The 20,346-nt window shown below is 48.2% G+C and overlaps 2 protein-coding genes across 4 annotated transcripts; one reads left to right on the plus strand and one right to left on the minus strand.

Moving 5' to 3' along the window:
• Window positions 1–270: 270 nt before the first annotated feature.
• Window positions 271–6,430, minus strand: LOC108159301 (uncharacterized protein CG5098). Of its 3 annotated transcripts, none has more exons than XM_017292471.2 (6): window positions 5,486–6,430; window positions 5,276–5,422; window positions 4,850–5,043; window positions 4,390–4,784; window positions 1,645–4,331; window positions 271–1,587 (listed from the first exon to the last, which is right to left on the minus strand). In XM_017292471.2, the coding sequence occupies exons 1-6, from the start codon at window positions 5,555–5,557 to the stop codon at window positions 1,060–1,062; spliced, it is 4,023 nt and encodes a 1,340-aa protein (XP_017147960.2). In that variant the 5' UTR covers window positions 5,558–6,430; the 3' UTR covers window positions 271–1,059. The 3 variants fall into 3 exon arrangements, with proteins under 3 accessions (XP_017147960.2, XP_017147961.2, XP_033251561.1); XM_017292472.2 differs by having other exon boundaries at window positions 272–1,587; window positions 4,390–4,781; window positions 5,486–6,429; XM_033395670.1 differs by lacking the exon at window positions 5,276–5,422 and having other exon boundaries at window positions 272–1,587; window positions 5,486–6,429.
• A 571-nt stretch (window positions 6,431–7,001) lies between these two features.
• On the plus strand, window positions 7,002–13,651 carry LOC117191273 (thymidylate kinase-like). The gene is made up of 3 exons (XM_033396183.1): window positions 7,002–7,113; window positions 7,173–7,539; window positions 13,337–13,651. Exons 1-3 carry the CDS (start codon window positions 7,032–7,034, stop codon window positions 13,521–13,523), a joined length of 636 nt encoding a protein of 211 aa, XP_033252074.1. The 5' UTR covers window positions 7,002–7,031; the 3' UTR covers window positions 13,524–13,651.
• Window positions 13,652–20,346: the final 6,695 nt, after the last annotated feature.

Genomic DNA, 20,346 nt, shown 5'->3' on the forward strand with positions numbered 1-20,346 from the left:
ATCAAATATCTAGCGGTGGGAATTCGATCCAAACAGAGCAACTATTAAACTTGGAGAGAGTATCTGTTGTCGGTATACTCCCGATTTAATTAACGAGTCTGTACTGAGGTAGAAAGACGAGTAGTTTATTATATCCAAAGAAATCGAAATCAAAGTACGAAGACCCGGTAAGAGTCAACAATGCTTGTGGGCGAAAGTAGGAAGCTATGCAAGAAATAGCCTTTTGTTACTATTCTGATTCTGAATATTCGCCCCGATATATTTCGAATGATTTTGCGTTGCTTGTGAGATTAAGTTTTTATTGTTTATATGTTTAGAATTTAAAATTATCATCAATACGTACAAGGTCCTATTTATACGAATACCTTACCATTAGTATAATTATTAATATTATTTATTATTTATACTTTATACTAATATTGTTTTACAATTGTTTTCCATTTTGAAAGGGGCTTCGAATGTTCTCTCTTCTCTGTTTATACCCTACATTGCTGCAACCTCTACTCCAGTGAATGCTGTGCACATTGCACACATATGTATCAATTGGATTTTCGCATTTTCGGCGCTATCGTGATTCGTCCTGGTATATTCAGTTGGCTGTCGGATGGAGTATGGCAGGGAGTATTTGTTGATGTACATGACACTCAACTGAATCAAATTATCAATTGGCATACGTGATGCTGGTGGAGGAGCATTAAATTAATTTAAACTAAAAGGTACTAATGTAAAGGGCACAGTGCTAGGGCGCGTCTGCGCACATCGAAAGAATAATTTAAGTATGGACAACTAAGGATTTGTGAAAGGAATCTAACTAGAGCATAGAGACGCTTTGATATCTCCTGTGCTGTGCATCAAAGCCTGTAAAATGTACAGCGGATTTGTACAAAACACTTCTTACGCTATTATGAAACACCCCCGGGCCGGGAAACTTATTCACAAAGCCTAAGTATAGAGTGCGGTGGACAAGGGGCAGCGGCTTCGGGGAGAGCCAGAGAAAGAGGCTGCGCTCAACGCTTAACGCTTGGCGATCAGGAGACAGTCCCGGACGCGAACTCGTACTCAGGGAAGCGAACTGACATCAAACTTGGGTGGTGGGGCAACGGCTGGCGGAGCTGCTGCCACAGGCTCAGCTTTGAAGAATTCCGGCGGCTGTAAGTGTGTCTGTGACTCCAACTGCCCATGCATCTGGCAGAATACTTTACGTTCCTGCTCGTCCAGAGTCCAGTTGATCGAGCGCGCACAGGGCACATGGGCAGTAGCCTTGCAGCACCGCTGGAAGCAGCAGACACTGGCCCCCGTTTGGAAACAGACTGCGCACTGGTATCGCGTGCTATCCCACACAGCGGCATCCAGACCGTTTACATGGGCGCCGATCAGCTGGATGTCGTTTGTCCAGACGGCGCAGTCCTCATGCAGCCAGACCTCGTAACCGTGGTCCGATGTCTTACACATGCCGCGAAACGTCTCCACGAACCTGTTCTCAGTTGAGCAGTCGAGAGGATCCTGGGAGGACTGCGAGAGCGACTCGTTCGGATCATCCCTGTAGGCGTACATGCTGTCGTGGATCTGCTTGCGCTTCCGCTTGTGCTGAAAGAGATTGAAAATAAAAAATTCGAATGGCTAGAATAGCGCATTCCAGCTTACCATACTGATCTTCGGTGCCTGCATGATGTGTGCCAGTGTGGCAGGCACTACGGGCAGGTTACGTCGGTGCTGGACCATGTCCTCTCGTCTGCGCTTGCTGACGAAGACTCCATCGAAATCCTGGCTTCCGGGCGCCTGCAGAGCCGCCCAGTACTCTTCGCAGTCGATGGACACCAGATAGGGTCCGAAAAGGTCGCCCAGGCCCATTTTGTGCGGTCCTCGCTTGCAGAACACACAGATCCAGGTTGAGTCGGTGGTATCCGCATCGTAGCGGTTACTCAGTGTTGAGCTGTGCATTCCGCGCAGACTCTTCCTCTCGTGGGGCGCCTTCTTGGCCTTGGTCTGCTTCTCGTTGACGTCCTCGGCGCTGTGTGTGTTTTTGATGCTCACACTGCCGTCCGGCTTGATCAGTATGAAGGGCGACTTGAAGCGTAGATCAACGCCTCCTCCTCCATTCGTAGGCGCTGGAGTGCTGTCTTCGTCGGTGGTCGGCGGCTTGCGACCTCCAGCGGCCGACTTCTTTCCATTCTGCTTGGCCTTACTCTTCCCCGCTGCCCCTTTTTTGCACTTACCGCCCGCGTTCTTTTTCTTACTCGCTGTGGGCTTGGCGATCGCTGCTTTGGCGGCAGCCACCTCGTTCTGCTGGCGCACTGCCAACGCCGCTGCTGCTGCTGCCGAGGTACTGGGCTTGTCATCATCCTCGCTGTCGAGCTCTGGTTCGGCTGCTGCCCGCTTTCTGCCACGCCCCACGGCTTTCTTGGCCTTGTCTGAGGGCTCATCGATTACGAAGCGCAGCAGGGAGGCGTCCATGCCTATAGAGAGCCTTCGGGGTGGCAGCCGGCGCGAATTCGCGTCATTCGAAGGGGTTTGGATGCTAGGAGACTTGATGTCCTCGGTGCCAGTCAAAGGCGTGGATGTGGAGCGAGTTTCTGGCGTGGGGCTGTGCACAGGACTGGGAAGGGTCGACTTCTTCGCTGCCTTGGTGGCTACGGGTCGCACCTCGGGCATGGGGACTGAAAGATTTGTTGCAGTTGAAGCTGACAATGGTGTCCTCGTTCCCGCAGGCTTATCCTCATCTTTGGCGCTGTCCAGAGCCAGCTGAGCGCTCAAGTCGTGCGCTACTGCGTCTCCGGCTGGCTGGGCAGGCTTTTCCGGTGGGCCATTCTGTTCCGGCTCCTCCTCGATGCCAGCAAACATCTCCTCCAGCTTATCCTCTACCTCTCCAAACGTAGAGTGTTCAGAGTTGACCGCAGGTGGTGTTTCTTGAGCTGGAGATGCTGCTGTTCCGGCTGTTTCTGGCACTTGTGGTATGGAAGGCGCCGGTGCTGGTTGAGGGGGTGATTCTGGCTCCTTGGTGGCACCGCCGCCGCCTACTGTCTCCTCCTCTTCATCGCACTCGTGCACACTCACCGCCGGCTTAGCATCAATGTTTCCCTGCTCCACGAGAGCCGGCGAGGCGGGCGTGTCGGTAGTGGCATTGGTTTCATCGTTCTCCGGCTTCTCCGGCAGCCGGATATCGTTGCCAGTAGCATGACTACTATGGCTGCTGTGCGTGTTGCCGCTGGAGCTGCGCGAACTGCTGCTGCTGCTATTGCTTTGCGGACTCGGGGGTGGCATGGTCGGGGGAGTGTGCTTCACTGGCTTATCGGGTTCATCCTCGTGCTGTATACGCTGCTGCTCGGTCAGGTTTCTTTGGAGCAGGGCCTGCCGCTGCTTCTTCGTCTTGGGATTTTCGTCGTTGTAGAGCGTGGAGCTGTTGCTGTTCTCCGTTGGCGATGGCGAGGATCCCCGTCCGTTCTCCTGCGGCGTCTTGTCATTCTGCGACTCGAACTGCATTCCAAAGGGTTGGAAGTCGGAGCCCGCGATTTTGGGCGAATGCTTTGGACTGCAGATGTTACTGTGTATGCTGGGTGTGTTTCCTGGCTGCTGGTGCATGGTGGTGGAGCTGGCACTGGCGCCTCCTCCTCCCTCGGGCGCATTCTCATTGGGCGTAACCCGCATGAGAAGGCTGGATTTCCGCTTGCGACGTTTGCGGCTGTTACTGCTGTTGCTATTCGACTCCAGCGACTCCTCGTTGGAGGTGGTCAGGTAGGGTGATTCGGGGGCATCTGTTACTGGTGGTTTCTCCACCTCTACCGCCGGAGCGGGTGGCAACGAAGGCGTCGCATTTCGATAGGATAGATCCGTGATTACAGTCTGATTCTCCGTCTCCAGTTGCGTCTTCTGCTTGGCCATCGACTCGAGATTCGTCAGTTGCGAGCTGCGGGAATGATTTGTCGTCTGTTGGGGCGTTGATGGTGCTTGCTGCTGCTGCTGGCCTGTACTCTGTTGTTGTGCGTGGAACTGAGAGCTAACTAAATAGGGCGGTGGCGGATGTAGGGGTGAAACGGCCGAAACAGGCTGATTGCCCACATGCTGATTATGATAGTGCAAATGTTGCGGCTGGGGCTGGTCCTGCTGCATGTGTTGGTAGCCGCCTCCACCGTGGCTGCCTCCTACTCCACTATTCAGCTGGTGGTGCAGATGCAGCTGATTGTAGTCTATTGTGGGAGAGTGCATCTGGTGCGGAGGTCCGGCCAATGGCGACTGCGGAGTTGGCGGCGTTTGGGGACCATTGTATTTTGGGGTTAAGTTGTACGGAGGCTGCGGCTGCTGTTGTTGCTGATGATAGTTGCGCAAGGGTGAGGCTGTTTAGGATTAGAAAATGATTAGCTGACGTTCGAATAAAGACAAATGTGAACTCACGCTTTTTATTCGCATGCTGTTGCTGATGCTGGAGATTGTGCGGCGACAGCTTGTCCTTCTGCAAGTTCTTCAAAGATAGCACCTCCTGCTCGAAGCTGCGCTTCAGCTGCGACAGTTTAAAGTTCTCGTCGCGATTCTGCATGTATTGCGGGCTGGGGATGTTGTTGTTGCTGCCGGTATGGTTGCTGCTGCTGCCGGGTGGAAGGTTAGCCGTGGGTGGCGGCCGCGGTAACAGCGATTCACAGTCGCTGCCATTGGAGAGGACCAAGGAAGATGCTGCATTCTGGTTGCTCGACTGCAGCATGGCATGAGCCGCCGCCATGGCTGCCAGGTGGCCTTGCTGTTGTTGCAGCTGTGCGCTGGTTGGCGCTGCATTTGTCGCTAGGTTTTGGCTGCTTGAAACGGAAACATATGGAGATTAGCTCGGCTTGGGGCTATGAAGATTTTACATGGCTCTTACATCGTTGGATAGTTGGGGGCATGCATGAGCGATTGCTGCTGCTGCTGCGGCTGCTGTTGGGATTGCTGGGGCTGCTTGGCCAGCGGCTGGGCCGCGCTGCGTGCGGACTGCAAGGAGAGGTCCATGGAGTCGAATGGCAAGGTCCCAGAGTATGGCGGCGCCAGCAAGGGATTCATTTGATGATTGTGATCCAGCTGTGGAGAGTGAGAGTGTGTTAGGACATTGCTGCAAATACTATCGCGACATTTTGCAGGGACAATCACAAGATATACAGTGCAGGGTGGCAGCAGGCGACAAACACACAACAAGAAAGCAAATAATGATTACAGCAGATAAACTGCTAAAGAAGGAAACTATTCTACTGGCTAGGCGGGAGATTTGAACATGCGTCTAGTTTTCTGATTCTGCTTTCGGTTTCCTAATTACGTTTTTATGATTAGCCGACATAAAATTGTAAAGGGCATCTGGCGGTGGCGGTGGCTGGGCGGCATGCCAGGCCAGGGGCGAGCGCACCATGGGCCGTTCGTTCGACATGTGCGCCAGCTGCGGCTGCCGTGGAATGTACGATGGTATCTGGAGATTGAGATTTTTTCAGTCAGCAAGGTGCGACTTCCAGATGGCCGAATAGCTACTTACTTGCAACGGGTTCCAGGATGGGTTCTGGGCTGCCTGGCTGAGGTGGCCGTGCGGGTGGTTGTTGTTTGCCATTGCCCTATTGCTCTCTATCACCGAAGTCGTCCGTTGGGCTAACTTGTGTCGCGGGAGGGAAGACCTGAGATCATGGGCAGTACCTGTACCTATCTAGAAGTCAGTCCCAGCATTCGGGTCGGAATGTGCCTGATAGCTGATAGCTTTCGCGATGAAAGGGGGGAAGCACAGCCTTCTACATAAGCATACGGCACGGGATGTCCTGCCACATTGTGTAAGCAGCCGCCAGGCGATCCGTAGGTGTTCAACTCGAGCCAAATTAGCCGATTATATGTAGCTTGTGCAGGGCGCTGCTAATGCCCTTTTTCTTAGCCTATAAACAATTCCGCACGCACTTTTTTCACACCATCCCCCCACTGGCGAAATGTTTTCGGCGAGCGAGCGGCAGGCGCTCTCGTGGTCCTTGCGCGATAACAGGGGCACAAACAAGGCAGCCGATAAAATTATCGACAGATGACAGCGTTGTTTTGCACGCTACGCAAAAAACACGCGGTGTTTGTAACAGATGAATGTTCTCAATTGGTTTCGGCACAGAAAAGCCATTTTCCAGTTCTATGTCGTATGGGTTTGTCGGTTAGCACAATGAGTGGATGCGACGGCACAGTTAGTGGCTTTGCTGGTGATATGATATGCTGTATGAATACCTCAATTCTCAATTGCAGCGCATCGCCACTTCGTTGTGGCGGTTTGCGAATTTTTCTTGTTTTGGGTCGTGGACGGACATCCAAGACTGGCAAAATCGCATTTCCGACCGCTATTTGCTTTCAACACATTGCGGTGGCAGTACGGCGAGAGATGTGGCTTACTTTAACACAAGCCGCATTGATTTTCTTGTGTTTTACGCATATTTTCCATAAAAATTTAAATAACAAAATGTTAAGTCGTTCTAATAGTTCGTTTGATTTTGTGACCCTCTCTAGGCCACACACCTTGCAATTTTCTTAGATACCGGAAAAAATACCACAAATATAACGCGTATTTTCTATGCCCTGCAGTATGACCGTAGATGTCTTTACTTTAAAATACCAGGTGAATGCTGAAAAGAACCATTTTATACAGGGCTGCCGATTTCGCTTCTTCCCTAAAGATCTGGCCTTTTTTAATGCGAAGTGTTGGCTTGACTACGAGGTGCGGGATTTTTACTTGGTACATGAGTTAATTAAAAAACTAAATATCACTTTAATAAAAAAATTATTCCTGCCTTTGATAGCTTAAAAATATAATTTTTTCCTGTTGAAAAGTTGGCAGCACTGATTTTATCCAAAAATTTTATAACAAACAATTAAAACAGAGCTTTTAATTAATTTACATGACATGACGTGAGGTAATTTCACATTTTTCGGGATAAATTTCGCAAAACAATCGTTGCAAAATAGCTCTAAAAATTTGGCGCCAAAATACGTTCATACGACTGTGCAGCCCTGGAAAATTTCACTATTGCTTTAAAATATAGAACGATTTCACAACTAACGCAATGAGCGTCGGTAAACGTGGAGCCCTTTTCGTTTTCGAAGGCTGCGACCGCAGCGGCAAGACGACACAGAGCAGACTCCTGGGTAAGTTGTACTTTTCGCGAAAGTGGCTTCCGCTTCACACAATAACTTTTCGATTGCAGCTGAGTTTCTCAAGTCGAAGGGCATTCCAACGCTGTCCGTGAACTTTCCGGAGCGGGAATCCAGTACTGGCCAGGTGATAAACTCGTACCTGACCAACAGCAACGATCTGACCGACGAGGTGATACATTTGATGTTCTCGGCGAACCGCTGGGAGTACATGAACAAAATCCGGAAGGAGCTTTTGGCCGGCACAACGTTGATTGTGGATCGATATTCCTACTCTGTCGTGGCCTATACCGCAGCCAAGGGATTGGACTTTGACTGGTGCTATGCCCCGGAACGGGGACTCATCAAGCCCGACGCAGTTTTTTACCTGAAAACAGCTTCAGATAACCTTTTGAGTCGCGGTAAATACGGAGAAGAGCGGTAGGTTCTTATCTTATTATACCCGATACTCAAAATGAGTATTGGGGTATATTAGATTTGTGGTGAAAATGGATGTGTGAAACGTCCAGAAGGAATCGTTTCCGACCCCATAAAGTATATATATTCTTGATCAGCATCAATAGCCGAGTCGATTGAGCCCTGTCTGTCTGTCCGTCTGTCCGTCCCTATTAGCGCCTAGTGCTCAAAGACTATAAGAGCTAGAGCAACGATGTTTTGGATCCAGACTTCTGTGATATGTCACTGCTACAAAAATATTTCAAAACTTCGCCCGGCCCACTTCCGCCCCCGACAAAGGACGAAAATCTGTGGCATCCACAATTTTAAAGATACAAGAAAACCAAAGACGCAGAATCGTAAAGAATGACTATATCTTTTAGACTGCAGAATCTGAATTGGATCGTATTATTATTATAGCCAGCATTAAGAAAACAATTTCATTTTTTCTCGCCCTGTCTCTCTCTAACACACACGTAGCATAGGTGGCTTTGCTTAGAGTAAAACATTAGCGCCTAGATCTCAGAGACTATAAAAGCTAGAGCAACCAAATTTGGTATCCATACTCCTAATATATCGGACCGAGACGAGTTTGTTTCAAAATTTCGCCACACCCCCTTCCGCCCCCGCAAAGTATGAAAATCTGGGGATATTCACAAATCTCAGAGACTATTAAGGCTAGAGTAACCAAATTTGGTATCCGCACTCCTGTTAGATCTTACTATAAAACGTGTATCTCAAAATTTCGCCTTACCCCTTTCCGCCCCCACAAAGGACGAAAATCTGTTGCATCCACAATATTGCACATTCGAGAAAACTAAAAACGCAGAATCATACATAATAACCATATCTATCAGATTGCTGAATCTGGATCAGATCAGATCATTTTTATAGCCAATAGGAACAAATCAATTTGCAGTGGCTACGCAGCGCCCGACGTCACGCTCAGACTGATTTTCTGTCTCTCTCGCACGCACTCTTTGTCGTGTCGTTTAATATTAGCGGCGTCTGCCGGAGGAGAGCCATACTGACTTAGTATCGGGTATAAGCGTAGAGTTGCGGTGTCCGCAGCAACTCACAACGTTCCCCCTCGTCTTTTTTATACCCGATACTCAAAATGAGTATTGGGATATATTAGATTTGTGGTAAAAGTGGATGTGTGTAACGTCCAGAAGGAATCGTTTCCGACCCCATAAAGTATATATATTCTTGATCAGCATCAATAGCCGAGTCGATTGAGCCATGTCTGTCTGTCCGTCTGTCCGTCCGTCTGTCCGTCTGTCCGTCCCTATTAGCGCCTAGTGCTCAAAGACTATAAGAGCTAGAGCAACGATGTTTTGGATCCAGACTTCTGTGATATGTCACTGCTACAAAAATATTTCAAAACTTCGCCCCGCCCACTTCCGCCCCCACAAAGGACTAAAATCTGTGGCATCCACAATTTTAAAGATATGAGAAAACCAAAAACGTAGAATTGTAGAGAATGGCCATATCTTTAAGACTGCGGAATCTGAATTGGATCGTATTATTATTATAGCCAGCATCAAGAAAACAATTTCATTTTTTCTCGCCCTGTCTCTCTCTAACACACACGTAGCATAGGCGGCTTTGCTTAGAGTAAAACATTAGCGCCTAGATCTCAGAGACTACAAAAGCTAGAGCAACCAAATTTGGTATCCATACTCCTAATATATCGGACCGAGACGAGTTTGTTTCAAAATTCCGCCCCCGCAAAGGACGAAAATCTGGGGATATTCAAAAATCTCAGAGACTATTAAGGCTAGAGTAACCAAATTTGGTATCCGCACTCCTGTTAGATCTTACTATAAAACGTGTATCTCAAAATTTCGCCCCACCCCCTTCCGCCCTCACAAAGAACGAAAATCTGTTGCATCCACAATATTGCACATTCGAGAAAACTAAAAACGCAGAATCATAGATAATGACCATATCTATCAGATTGCTGAATCTGGATCAGATCAGATAATTTTTATAGCCAATAGGAACAAATCAATTTGCAGTGGCTACGCAGCGCCCGACGTCACGCTCAGACTGATTTTCTGTCTCTCTCGCACGCACTCTTTGTCGTGTCGTTTAATATTAGCGGCGTCTGCCGGAGGAGAGCCATACTGACTTAGTATCGGGTATAACCGTGGAGTTGCGGTGTCCGCAGCAACTCACAACGTTCCCCCTCGTTTTTAATTTACGATGAGAGCCATGCTATAAATCGTCGGAATCGATGTCCGTGGGACAGGCGACGTTAGGTGTGGAACGAAGGCATATAAAGAATTGCATATAGACCGGATTAAGGACGGTGAAGCGGCGCTGCGATTGGATTAATTGTAAGTCCGCATGCCAAGCGTAATTTTATTTCCATAATCCCCTTGATTTTGTGTGCACGGAAAGCCTCGCCAAGGATTAGCTCGCTCTGTTGTTGCTCCATTGTAGTTGTTTATTAATATTTCATTACAATTATCTGAACTAACTAAGGGACCTTCCCGTTACGGCTAAACTAAAGCGAAAATAATTTATGCGGATCCAACTTAGTTACTAATCTGCCGCCACAAATCCAGTTGGGCACACTCTGAGTGTGCTTGGCATATCCTCCATTCACTGCTCCCTGCTCCCTGCACAGGTATTGCCTCTCGCTGTGCCACTAATTCATCTCGTAGCTCTCGTAGCCCAAGTCATCGCGTCGACTACGCTGCCCGGCTTTGGGACTCCGGGCTCGCACTGTCAGCTGGCGATAGCCCACTCCTGGCCTGTAGTCAATGGTGGGGGCGATACGTCCTCGTACGCCCCCGTGCCGCTTCTGTGTCTGGTGGTAGAAGCCGATATCTCCGTAGCTGTGCTTGGGCCACATGCACTCACAGCCGGATGGCACCGTTCGAGTTTCGGATTCCCAGCAGCCGGAGGCATCGTTCAGCCGGATCAGGTGGATGGTGCGGTTGAGCTGGATGCAGGCGAAGCCTATCGCCGAGCAGATCTGCAATGGATTCGGGACATTAGGGAGCTGTTCATTTGTGTAACCTTAGATTATGACGCACCTCGCGCTTCTCTCCCCGCTCCGCGAGCAGGGCCCGCAGCAGATCGTTGCCCCTGTAGACGTAGTCATAGTTGTGAACCCGCGGCGGCTGCGGGGCGTAGTTATGGGCACAGGTGACCTCTACATACTGATTAGGGCGGTAGTCCCCGCTGTCCAGCTTGACGGTGACTCGATTGGTGGGGCACAGCGACTGATAGGTTACCTGCGGAAGAGATAGTCATGCGGATTATAGCAGCACACAGCTGGAGGGCATTATGGCGCTCACCTCGTCACTGTTAGGGCTAGGAGCCAGCAGCTGTTGAGCGGGAGGCATAACGCTGCGAACGCGACGCTTGCGCACATTCTGAATGCCGTATGGCAGCTGTTCACTCAGCTCATCCGCATCCTCGGCAGCCACGGCATAGTCTTCCTCGCCCTCAATGTCGGCATTGGCATCAGGAGCAGCATCAGAGGTAGCACCAGCAGCTGCTGCATATTCGTTATCATAAAGCTCCGGCTGACCCTCCTCTGGTTCCCTGAAATTGCATATGCATGGAAATTTTAGCTTTGGCGTCTCTTGCCCGACAGAAGCTGCCAACGCCACGGATGCCGCAGGCGGGCGGAAATGACTGCGACGGAGTGGAAAAACGACGGTTTTTAGACTGCTGTGTGGCGACTGCAACAAAAAAATAAATTCTTTTTGACGTTTGTTATTTGCATGGCGTGGGATATTCGCTATCCCTTCTCCGCCGCCGCCATCCTTCATAGTCCCTTTTGCCAGCTGGCCAACAAAAGCGCATCATTTTGCATTCAACTGCGGCAAATGCCAATGAATTTTTTTAGCTTTCTTTTTGCGCGGCTTTGTTCGGGATTGAGACCAGGGCCCTGCAGGTCCCGGAGATGGTGCTACCAATGGCGTTGTTCTGAGCACGAAGCGGCACAAAGCTCCTCCGTTACGCGGCTGTCGTTGGCTGCCAGCGGATTTCCTCTTTCGTTGTCAATGCTACTGCCTAGCCACCATGCCACCCCCTCTGACCAGCGACAGTGGCATTTTTGAAGGGCTCTTTTGAGGGAAACAACGGCTTTGATAGTTTTTTCGCAAAGTTTGCAAAAATGTTTAGAAACGAATTCTTGTTGGAATTGTTGAGGTGAGCCTGCTCTCGTTCAAATTAGTATGGGAAAAAATAAATAAATGGAATAAAGATGTTTGTGGCGCCTTTTTGAGAACGAAAAGGGAGGGAAAAAGTGGGACTTGTGGCGGAAAACCAGAAACTGCAGAACCTTGAACAGAAATCGATCTATGCAGTTTCTGGTGGGAGTTTGCAAAGGGTTCGAAAATGTTATTTTTACGGTGTGGTATGAATTAAAATGTTATTTTGAAAACGCAGACACATGAAAGGGTTTCTGCATTTTAAACCAATTAAAATACCTAAACACATATTTTTTTGATCGAAAAGGTAATCTAAATTATCTACTCATCACTTTATTTATCTGTTTACATATGTACATATATCAATCTGTTGCAGGCTTTCTTCTCTCTCTTCTCCCTTTTTAATGGACAACACTCAATATTTTTTGTAGGGTATCTTTCAATAGAGCTGGAGTGACGCTCTCTCAGCAAGGATTTTTCCAATTGTCTTCTTTCAAATTTCTTTTGAAGTTCGTTTTTTGCCTTTTTATTTGTGTGCATGCATCCGGGCGATTGCGTAATCTATGGCACAGACATTACTTGATCCGCCTAAGCCTGATCGCGCTAGTCTTAACAAAGATCACAAAAAAAAGAACAAAGCAGAGAGGAAAAGCCAAAAGATAGAGCAACGATGTTTTGGATCCAGACTTCTGTGATATGTCACTGCTACAAAAATATTTCAAAACTTCGCCCCGCCCACTTCCGCTCCACAAAGGACGAAAATCTTTGGCATCCACAATTTTAAAGATACGAGAAAACCAAAAACGCAGAATCGTAGAGAATGACCATATCTTTTAGACTGCAGAATCTGAATAAGATCGTATTATTATTATAGCCAGCAGCAAGAAAACAATTTCATTTTTTCTCGCCCTGTCTCTCTCTAACACACACGTGGCATAGCCGGCTTTGCTTAGAGTAAAACATAAGCGCCTAGATCTCAGAGACTATAAAAGCTAGAGCAACCAAATTTGGTATCCACACTCCTAATATATCGGACCGAGACGAGTTTGTTTCAAAATTTCGCCACACCCCCTTCCGCCCCCGCAAAGTATGAAAATCTGGGGATACTCACAAATCTTAGAGACTATTAAGGCTAGAGTAACCAAATTTGGTATCCGCACTCCTGTTAGATCTCACTTTAAAACGTATATCTCAAAATTTCGCCCCACCCCCTTCCGCCCTCACAAAGGACGAAAATCTGTTGCATCCACAATATTGAGGATACGAGAAATCTAAAATCATAGAATCGCAGAATCATAGATAATGATCATATCTATCAGATTGCTGAATCTGGATCAGATCAGATCATTTTTATAGCCAAAAGGAACAAATCAATTTGCACTGGCTACGCAGCCCCCGACGTCACGCTCAGACTGATTTTCTGTCTCTCTCGCACGCACTCTTTGTCGTGTCGTTCAATATTAGCGGCGTCTGCCGGAGGAGAGCCATACTGACTTAGTATCGGGTATAACTGTAGAGTTGCGGTGTCCGCTGCAACTCACAACGTTCCCCCTCGTTTTATCTTGTATGAGTTGCACTTGAATAAACCTTTTGCGATTTCATTGCAGTTATGAGAAACTAGAGTTCCAGCAAAAAGTGGCCGAGGTGTTCAATCGAATTTGCGAGCAGGAGTCCAGCTACTGGCACCAAATCGATGCCAATCAGCCCGTGGCAGAGATACACACACAGATTTCTGGAATTGCAGAGAAACTGCAGCAGCAGGTGGACGGGCAGCCGTTGAACAAGTTAGCATAGCACATTTCTCAGGGCTGTGCCCAGGACAATGCGGGGCATATTCGGATTATACCTCTTCAACGAGGGGATTTATTGTACATTGATTTATGCCTTGAAAACGGATTTGATATAAATGTAAATATCCGGAATTGCTTTTGTTCGGGCCAGCCGCTGAAGAATAACCGTAACTTTAACATTAGTATTGTATGAGCAGAGAGAGCCGCCTATGTTGTAAAACGTTGACGTTCTGCAGAGCTGCTGCGCTCTCCCGCTAAAGGGGCTCTCTGCCGCCGCCACTTCGGCAACTACTTTGATCTGCTGCCGCCACTTCGGCAATCACTTTGATCTAACGCCGTCGTCTATAGTTTAGTTCTATGCTAACCTCGCATAAGGTTTATCTGGCAATAGCAAGCAATCGGCTTCCGCTAAGCCACCAAGATTAAATACGAATTATAAAGTTTAACCCAAAATCTCTTTTCATTTTTGAAACACATAGGTGCCAAAAAAGCTTGGCATCTCAAACATTGGTGACCCCGACGTGATATAAAACCATTGCTTAATCGCGTTCCGTTAAAACACTTCTTATTTATACAATATTTTGTTGTTGGGTAGTTTAACTACCAACAAATACATTTGTATTTGTATAAAGTGCAAATTCAGTGAGAGTGCGGCTGGAATATTTATAGACAAATTCCGGTACTTTAAGCGTCGAATCTCTCATTCTCTGCGCAGCTGCAGCCGCGGTTCTTGACTTTTCGTGTCTTGCATTCTCGCTCTCGCGTCTATACATCGTCGCTTAAGCGGTATTTCATTTTCCGTTGTTGTGTCGAATTGCACAACGGTTAACATGGACAACGATCCGATTCCAGACTGAGTCTGTATAAGCGTAAAAGTCAGTCATTATATGATCGATTGCACAGGCTTGGTGAATCCTTCGCGGGGAATAAAATCGATAAGCTGACCGCCGCGGAAGTCGAGGTGCGCCTTGATATGTTGGCAGAAATTCGAGAGGAATTTAATAAGGCCCATAATGAGTTGGAGGCTCTCGATCAAAACGAGATTGGGAGTGAGCTGCGCGAAATCTTCGATACTCTTTTCATATCGTTGAAAGCTGAGTTGCTGGCTGCTGTTGAAGTAAGCCAGTCACACGCCGCTGCCCATTCTACGACTCTGCCAAGCCATTCCGGACATAGTACCATCATCATGGCTCACAAGCAGCGACTTCCTGAGCTGAAGGTGCCTAAGTTTTCTGGTGGATACGTCGAGTTCTCGGATTTTATGGCAATGTTCAAATCGGTGATTGAAGCGGATGCGGATCTCAGTGCCATCGAGAAATTCCAGCACCTTCGCTCTTGCCTCGCTGATGCGGCTTTGGATTCGGTTCGATCGTTAGAGCTCTCCAGTGCCAATTATCGTGCGGCTCTGGATATACTTAATAAACGCTTTAATAACAAAAGACTTGTTTTCCAGGCACACATCAAGAAGATTCTTGGGCTAAAAAGGGTAGACTCGCCTTCTGCTAAAAGGCTTCGGGAGTTTTCGGATGCAGTCAATTTACACATGCGAGCGTTGCAGACATTGGGAACTGCTGAGGAGATTTCAGGATTCATGGTCATCAACATGCTGTTGCAGAAGTTGGATTCGAAGACGCAAACCAAATGGGAGGATCACACATCGTCGGATGCTATACCTACCGCAGAGGAATTCTTCGAATTCTTGCAGCAACGCTGCCAGAAAATGGAGCGGTTGGAATATGCTACAGCGACACACGCTAGTAGCGATGAGGTGGGAAAAAACCATTCCTATACGCAGGTTAAGAAAACGTTTGTAGCTTCCAACTCTTCCGCCGACCCGTCTGTATGCGTCTTTTGCCACTCAGCGGGCCATGGAATATACTCGTGAAAGATATTCGGAAATCTCTCACCGTTGCTGCGCCACAAAGAAGTGAAGAAGCTTTCCCTATGCTTCAATTGCCTAAAGCCGGGGCACCGGACCCGCGCATGCAATAGTGGAAAATGTCGAGTATGCGGCGGTAGGCATCATAGTTTGTTGCACTTCGATAGTATACAGCCCACAACACAAGGCTGCCCAGGTATTACTCCTCCCGATCTGGCCGTTCAACCAGACACTCTTTCCGTTGCTCGTCTCTACCTTCGTCTACCTCTCTTGCTGCCCAAGGTCTTCACTCTGATGTCGTGCTTCTGGCTACAGCCGTCGTTCTCGTTAGGAATCGGTCTGGCGTTTTAATTCCTTGTCGTGCCATCTTAGATTCAGGATCGCAGCTGCATCTCGTCACATCCAGGTTCGCCCAGCAGCTTCAGCTTAGGAGAACTCAATCGTCTGCACTTGTGTCTGGGCTGGGCGATACCAGCGTTTCTACTGAGGGATCCACCATAAGCATTTGTATGCATTCTCGCACCTCTGCTTACACAACTACACTTACTGCTCTCATCGCCCCACGATTACCGATTCTCAACCAAGTATGACAGTAAATGTATCCGATTGGCGTATTCCATCTAACATTCAGCTCGCTGATCCTGCATTTTTTAATCCTCAACGGGTTCTCATTGGTGCGAGCGTTTTTTATGATCTCCTCTGCGTTGGGCAAATCAAACTCACCGATGGGTGGAGTGATCCACCCGGCTTGGGTGGATCGTATCTGGCGGTGGACAGAAGGTATCAAGCTCGGCGCTTTTGGCTACGCACAATTGTCCAGATTCGATAGCTGAGATGGAAGCAAGGTTGGATAAAACTCTTCGTATGTTTTGGGAAGTCGAGAATTGTGTGGAGGCTGGTTTGAATACCAAAGAAGAAGACGATTGTGAAGCACATTTCGTAAGCCACCTTTCACGGTTGCCATCCGGGGAGTATGCAGTTCGTCTGCCGCTAAATAACACTCAACACTCCTACACTCAAGGAGCGGTATTCCGCCTTTATGAGGGAGTACATTGATTTGCATCATATGCACCAAGTCAACCCTGATTCCCGTAGTCTCTGCAAATATTTCTTGCCTCATCACCGTGTCCTAAAGGAGGACAGTACGACGACAAAACTCCGTGTCGTTTTCGACGGATCCGCAGCTACATCAACTGGATATTCTCTAAATGATGTGATGATGACAGGCCCTGTTATTCAGCCTGCATTGTTTAACATATTGATTCGCTTTCGAACATATCCAGTCGCTCTCACTGGGGACATTTGTAAAATGTACCGCTGCGTACGAGTGTCTCCACCCGACAATTTGTATCAGTGCATCCTATGGCGAGATTCCATCGAGTCCGAGGTTCAAGTCTACACATTAGACACCGTCACATACGGGACGAGGGCTGTATCATTTTTAGCGGTCCGCGCAATGCACCAGCTGGCCATCGACGAGGGTGAGTCCTACCCTTTTGGCTCAGCTGCTCTGCGGCAGGAGTTTTACGTGGATGACCTTATTTCGGGCGGTAATTCGGTCGCACAGGTCATGGACAAGATGCACCAAACATCAGCTTTACTGTCCCGTGGTAATTTTAGACTTAGGAAATGGTGCTCCAGTCACCAGTAAGTACTTGAGGGAACCCCTGAAGATGACATAGAGAAGTTCCTAAAGTTTAATGATGGAAGCGACATTACCAAAACTCTCGGCTTAGCGTGAGACCCTGCTTCGGATCAGCTGCTTTTTGCCTTGTCCGCACTGGACACAAACTCAAAGCCATCAAAGCGGTCGGTTTTATCTACGATTGCGCGGTTCTACGACCCTCTTGGATTGATAAATCCAGTCATTGTCAGGTGCAAAATCTTCCTTCAGCAGCTTTGGAGAGAAAATTTGGATTGGGATGAAAGCCTACCCTCAGCGTTGCATTCAACTTGGATGGACTTGAGAAATAGTTTGGCAAGCATTTCTCGGATCTCATTTCCTCGCTTGGTTCTTCGTTCTAGTGTGGCTACAGAAGTTCACGGATTCTGTGATGCAAGCTTAGAAGCGTGTATGTCGTATTCAGGGAAGCCCAGTCTTTGAGCCACGTTTTGTGCTCAAAGTCGCGAGTGGCGCCGCTAAAGACTATATCGATTCCTAAGCTGGAATTAAGTGGATCCCATTTGCTTGCGAAAATCATGCAGAATGTAAAGGACATGGAAATCTTTACAGGTCGGTTCTATTGCTGGTCGGATTCGTCAACAGCATTATCTTGGATTAGGGACGAGCCAGCTAAATTTCAAGTTTTCGTGGCAAATCGAGTGGCATCAATTCAGGAGTTGACGGCAGCCATGGAATGGCGCTATGTTCCCACATCGTTAAATCCTGCTGATATTCTCTCGAGAGGCTCGCTTCCCAACCATCTTATCCAGTCAGAGCTATGGTTTCACGGCCCATCCTTTTTGCTAGGCTCCAAGGATAAGTGGCCTGTATCTCCATCTAACAACATAGCAACTTTGGAGCTTCGCAAGAGAGGATTGCTAATCACGTCTCCACATGCCGATCTCACGTCCGGATGCAAATTTGCGAATTCATTCTTTCGCATGCAGCGCACATTCGCCTACATGCATAAATTTATACATCGTCTTAGGCATCCAGGACTCACCGTTTCTGATATTCGGCAAGGAACGCATCTTCTAATTCGACACATTCAGCTGGCAAATTTGTGGATGGACATAAAGGAGATTCGGCGCAATGGTCAAGTCATAAAATCCAGTTCTATTAGTTCGCTCAACCCGTTCATCTATCATTCCGGACTACTTAGAGTTGGAGGTCGTCTTGGCAACTCATCGCTAGGATTTGACGCTCAGCACCCGCTCATTCTGCCAAAGGGACATTTCATTACCTTTGCGCTGATAAGATATTATCATGAAAGAAACCTCCATGCTGGACCTCGCGCCTTGCTATCCAAAATTCGGCTGGAGGTGTTAAGGCAGTGTCAAGGGTCGTCAGCAGATGTCTGATATGCTTCAGGACTAGGCCGCGCATGGTCGAACACATCATGGGAGACCTACCTAAGGAACGTTTGGAAGGATCTCGAGCTTTTGAAGTCACTGGAGTAGATTACTGTGGACCTTTTTTCTACCGATCAGAAATCCGCACGAGGCCTCCGATCAAGTGCTACATTAGCGTATTCATCTGTTTCACTTCTAAGGCTATACACATGGAGCTCGTAAAGGATTTGACCACCGCATCGTTTCAAGGCGCACTAAAGCGTTTTACTTCCACTCGAGGAAGGCCAAGTCAAATTTCGTCGGACAATGCGACAAACTTCGTTGGGGCCAAGAACGAGCTTCTGGAGCTAAAGAAGCTTTGTCTGAGCGAACCGCATATGAAGGAGGTCCACGAATCCTGCTTGGCTGACTCGATCGACTGGCGTTTCATCCCACCTCGCTCTCCGCATTTTGGCGGGTTGTGGGAAGCGGCCGTGAAGACCGCAAAATATCACCTGTACCGCTCAGTTGGACCATCTGTGCTTAGCTTCGACGAGCTGCGCACTCTGATCTGTCAGATCACTGCAATTGTTAACTCTCGCCCTTTGCTCTCGCTTTCAGAAAATCCTGATGATTTAGACGTTTTGACTCCTGCTCATCTGCTTTTAGGCGGCCCCCATGAGCAAATCCTCGAGCCTGACCTAACGAAGCTGAACTACAATCGTCTGGATGGCTGGCAGCGGGTCACCCAACTACAGCAAATATTTTGGAGCCGTTGGCGCGAAGAGTATCTCACTCTTTTGCAAGAGCGCGCGAAGTGGCGTACCCCCGCGCAAAACATTTGCAAGATCGACCTCGTTCTGGTGAAGGACGAAAATCTTCCTCCAATGCGTTGGCCACTGGCTAGAGTGGTCGATGTCGTTATGGGCAAGGACGGAGTGTGTCGCGTCGCTGACCTGAAGACATCCTCAGGAAACATCAGGAGGGCCGTCACTCGGCTATGTTTGCTGCCCCTTAAGGAATCTGTTGAGAGACTAGCTCCCAACGGGGGGAGTATGTTCGGGCCAGCCGCTGAAGAATAACCGTAACTTTAACATTAGTATTGTATGAGCAGAGAGAGCCGCCTATGTTGTAAAACGTTGACGTTCTGCAGAGCTGCTGCGCTCTCCCGCTAAAGGGGCTCTCTGCCGCCGCCACTACGGCAACTACTTTGATCTGCTGCCGCCACTTCGGCAATCACTTTGATCTAACGCCGTCGTCTATAGTTTAGTTCTATGCTAACCCCTCTGCGCATTGGTTGCATATCGATCTCGCATAAGGTTTATCTGGCAATAGCAGGCAATCGGCTACCGCTAAGCCACCAAGATTAAATACGAATTATAAAGTTTAACCCGAAATCTCTTTTCATTTTTGAAACACATAGGTGCCAAAAAAGCTTGGCATCTCAAACAGCTTTGTTTGTCGGCGCTTAATTTTTAATTTACGATGAGAGCCATGCTATAAATCGTCGGAATCGATGGCCGTGAGACAGGCGACGTTAGGTGTGGAACGAAGGCATATAAAGAATTGCATATAGACCGGATTAAGGACGGTGAAGCGGCGCTGCGATTGGATTAATTGTAAGTCCGCATGCCAAGCGTAATTTTATTTCCATAATCCCCTTGATTTTGTGTGCACGGAAAGCCTCGCCAAGGATTAGCTCGCTCTGTTGTTGCTCCATTGTAGTTGTTTATTAATATTTCATTACAATTATCTGAACTAACTAAGGGACCTTCCCGTTACGGCTAAACTAAAGCGAAAATAATTTATGCGGATCCAACTTAGTTACTAATCTGCCGCCACAAATCCAGTTGGGCACACTCTGAGTGTGCTTGGCATATCCTCCATTCACTGCTCCCTGCTCCCTGCACAGGTATTGCCTCTCGCTGTGCCACTAATTCATCTCGTAGCTCTC

This window comes from Drosophila miranda (assembly GCF_003369915.1).
Source record: "Drosophila miranda strain MSH22 chromosome Y unlocalized genomic scaffold, D.miranda_PacBio2.1 Contig_Y1_pilon, whole genome shotgun sequence".
Classification (NCBI taxonomy): Eukaryota; Metazoa; Arthropoda; class Insecta; order Diptera; family Drosophilidae; genus Drosophila; species Drosophila miranda.

What these genes read in the sequence shown, in the direction of transcription:
- LOC108159301 (XM_017292471.2), bottom strand. Translation starts at nt 5,557, where the DNA reads ATGGCAAACAACAACCACCCGCACGGCCACCTCAGCCAGGCAGCCCAG. An exon ending in GCCCCCAACTATCCAACGAT is followed by an intron (nt 4,785 to 4,849) that starts GTAAGAGCCATG and finishes TTCCGTTTCAAG; the next exon opens with CAGCCAAAACCTAGCGACAA. An exon ending in AGGCACCGAAGATCAGTATG is followed by an intron (nt 1,588 to 1,644) that starts GTAAGCTGGAAT and finishes AATCTCTTTCAG; the next exon opens with CACAAGCGGAAGCGCAAGCA.
- LOC117191273 (XM_033396183.1), top strand. Translation starts at nt 7,032, where the DNA reads ATGAGCGTCGGTAAACGTGGAGCCCTTTTCGTTTTCGAAGGCTGCGAC. An exon ending in GACACAGAGCAGACTCCTGG is followed by an intron (nt 7,114 to 7,172) that starts GTAAGTTGTACT and finishes TTTCGATTGCAG; the next exon opens with CTGAGTTTCTCAAGTCGAAG. An exon ending in GGTAAATACGGAGAAGAGCG is followed by an intron (nt 7,540 to 13,336) that starts GTAGGTTCTTAT and finishes ATTTCATTGCAG; the next exon opens with TTATGAGAAACTAGAGTTCC.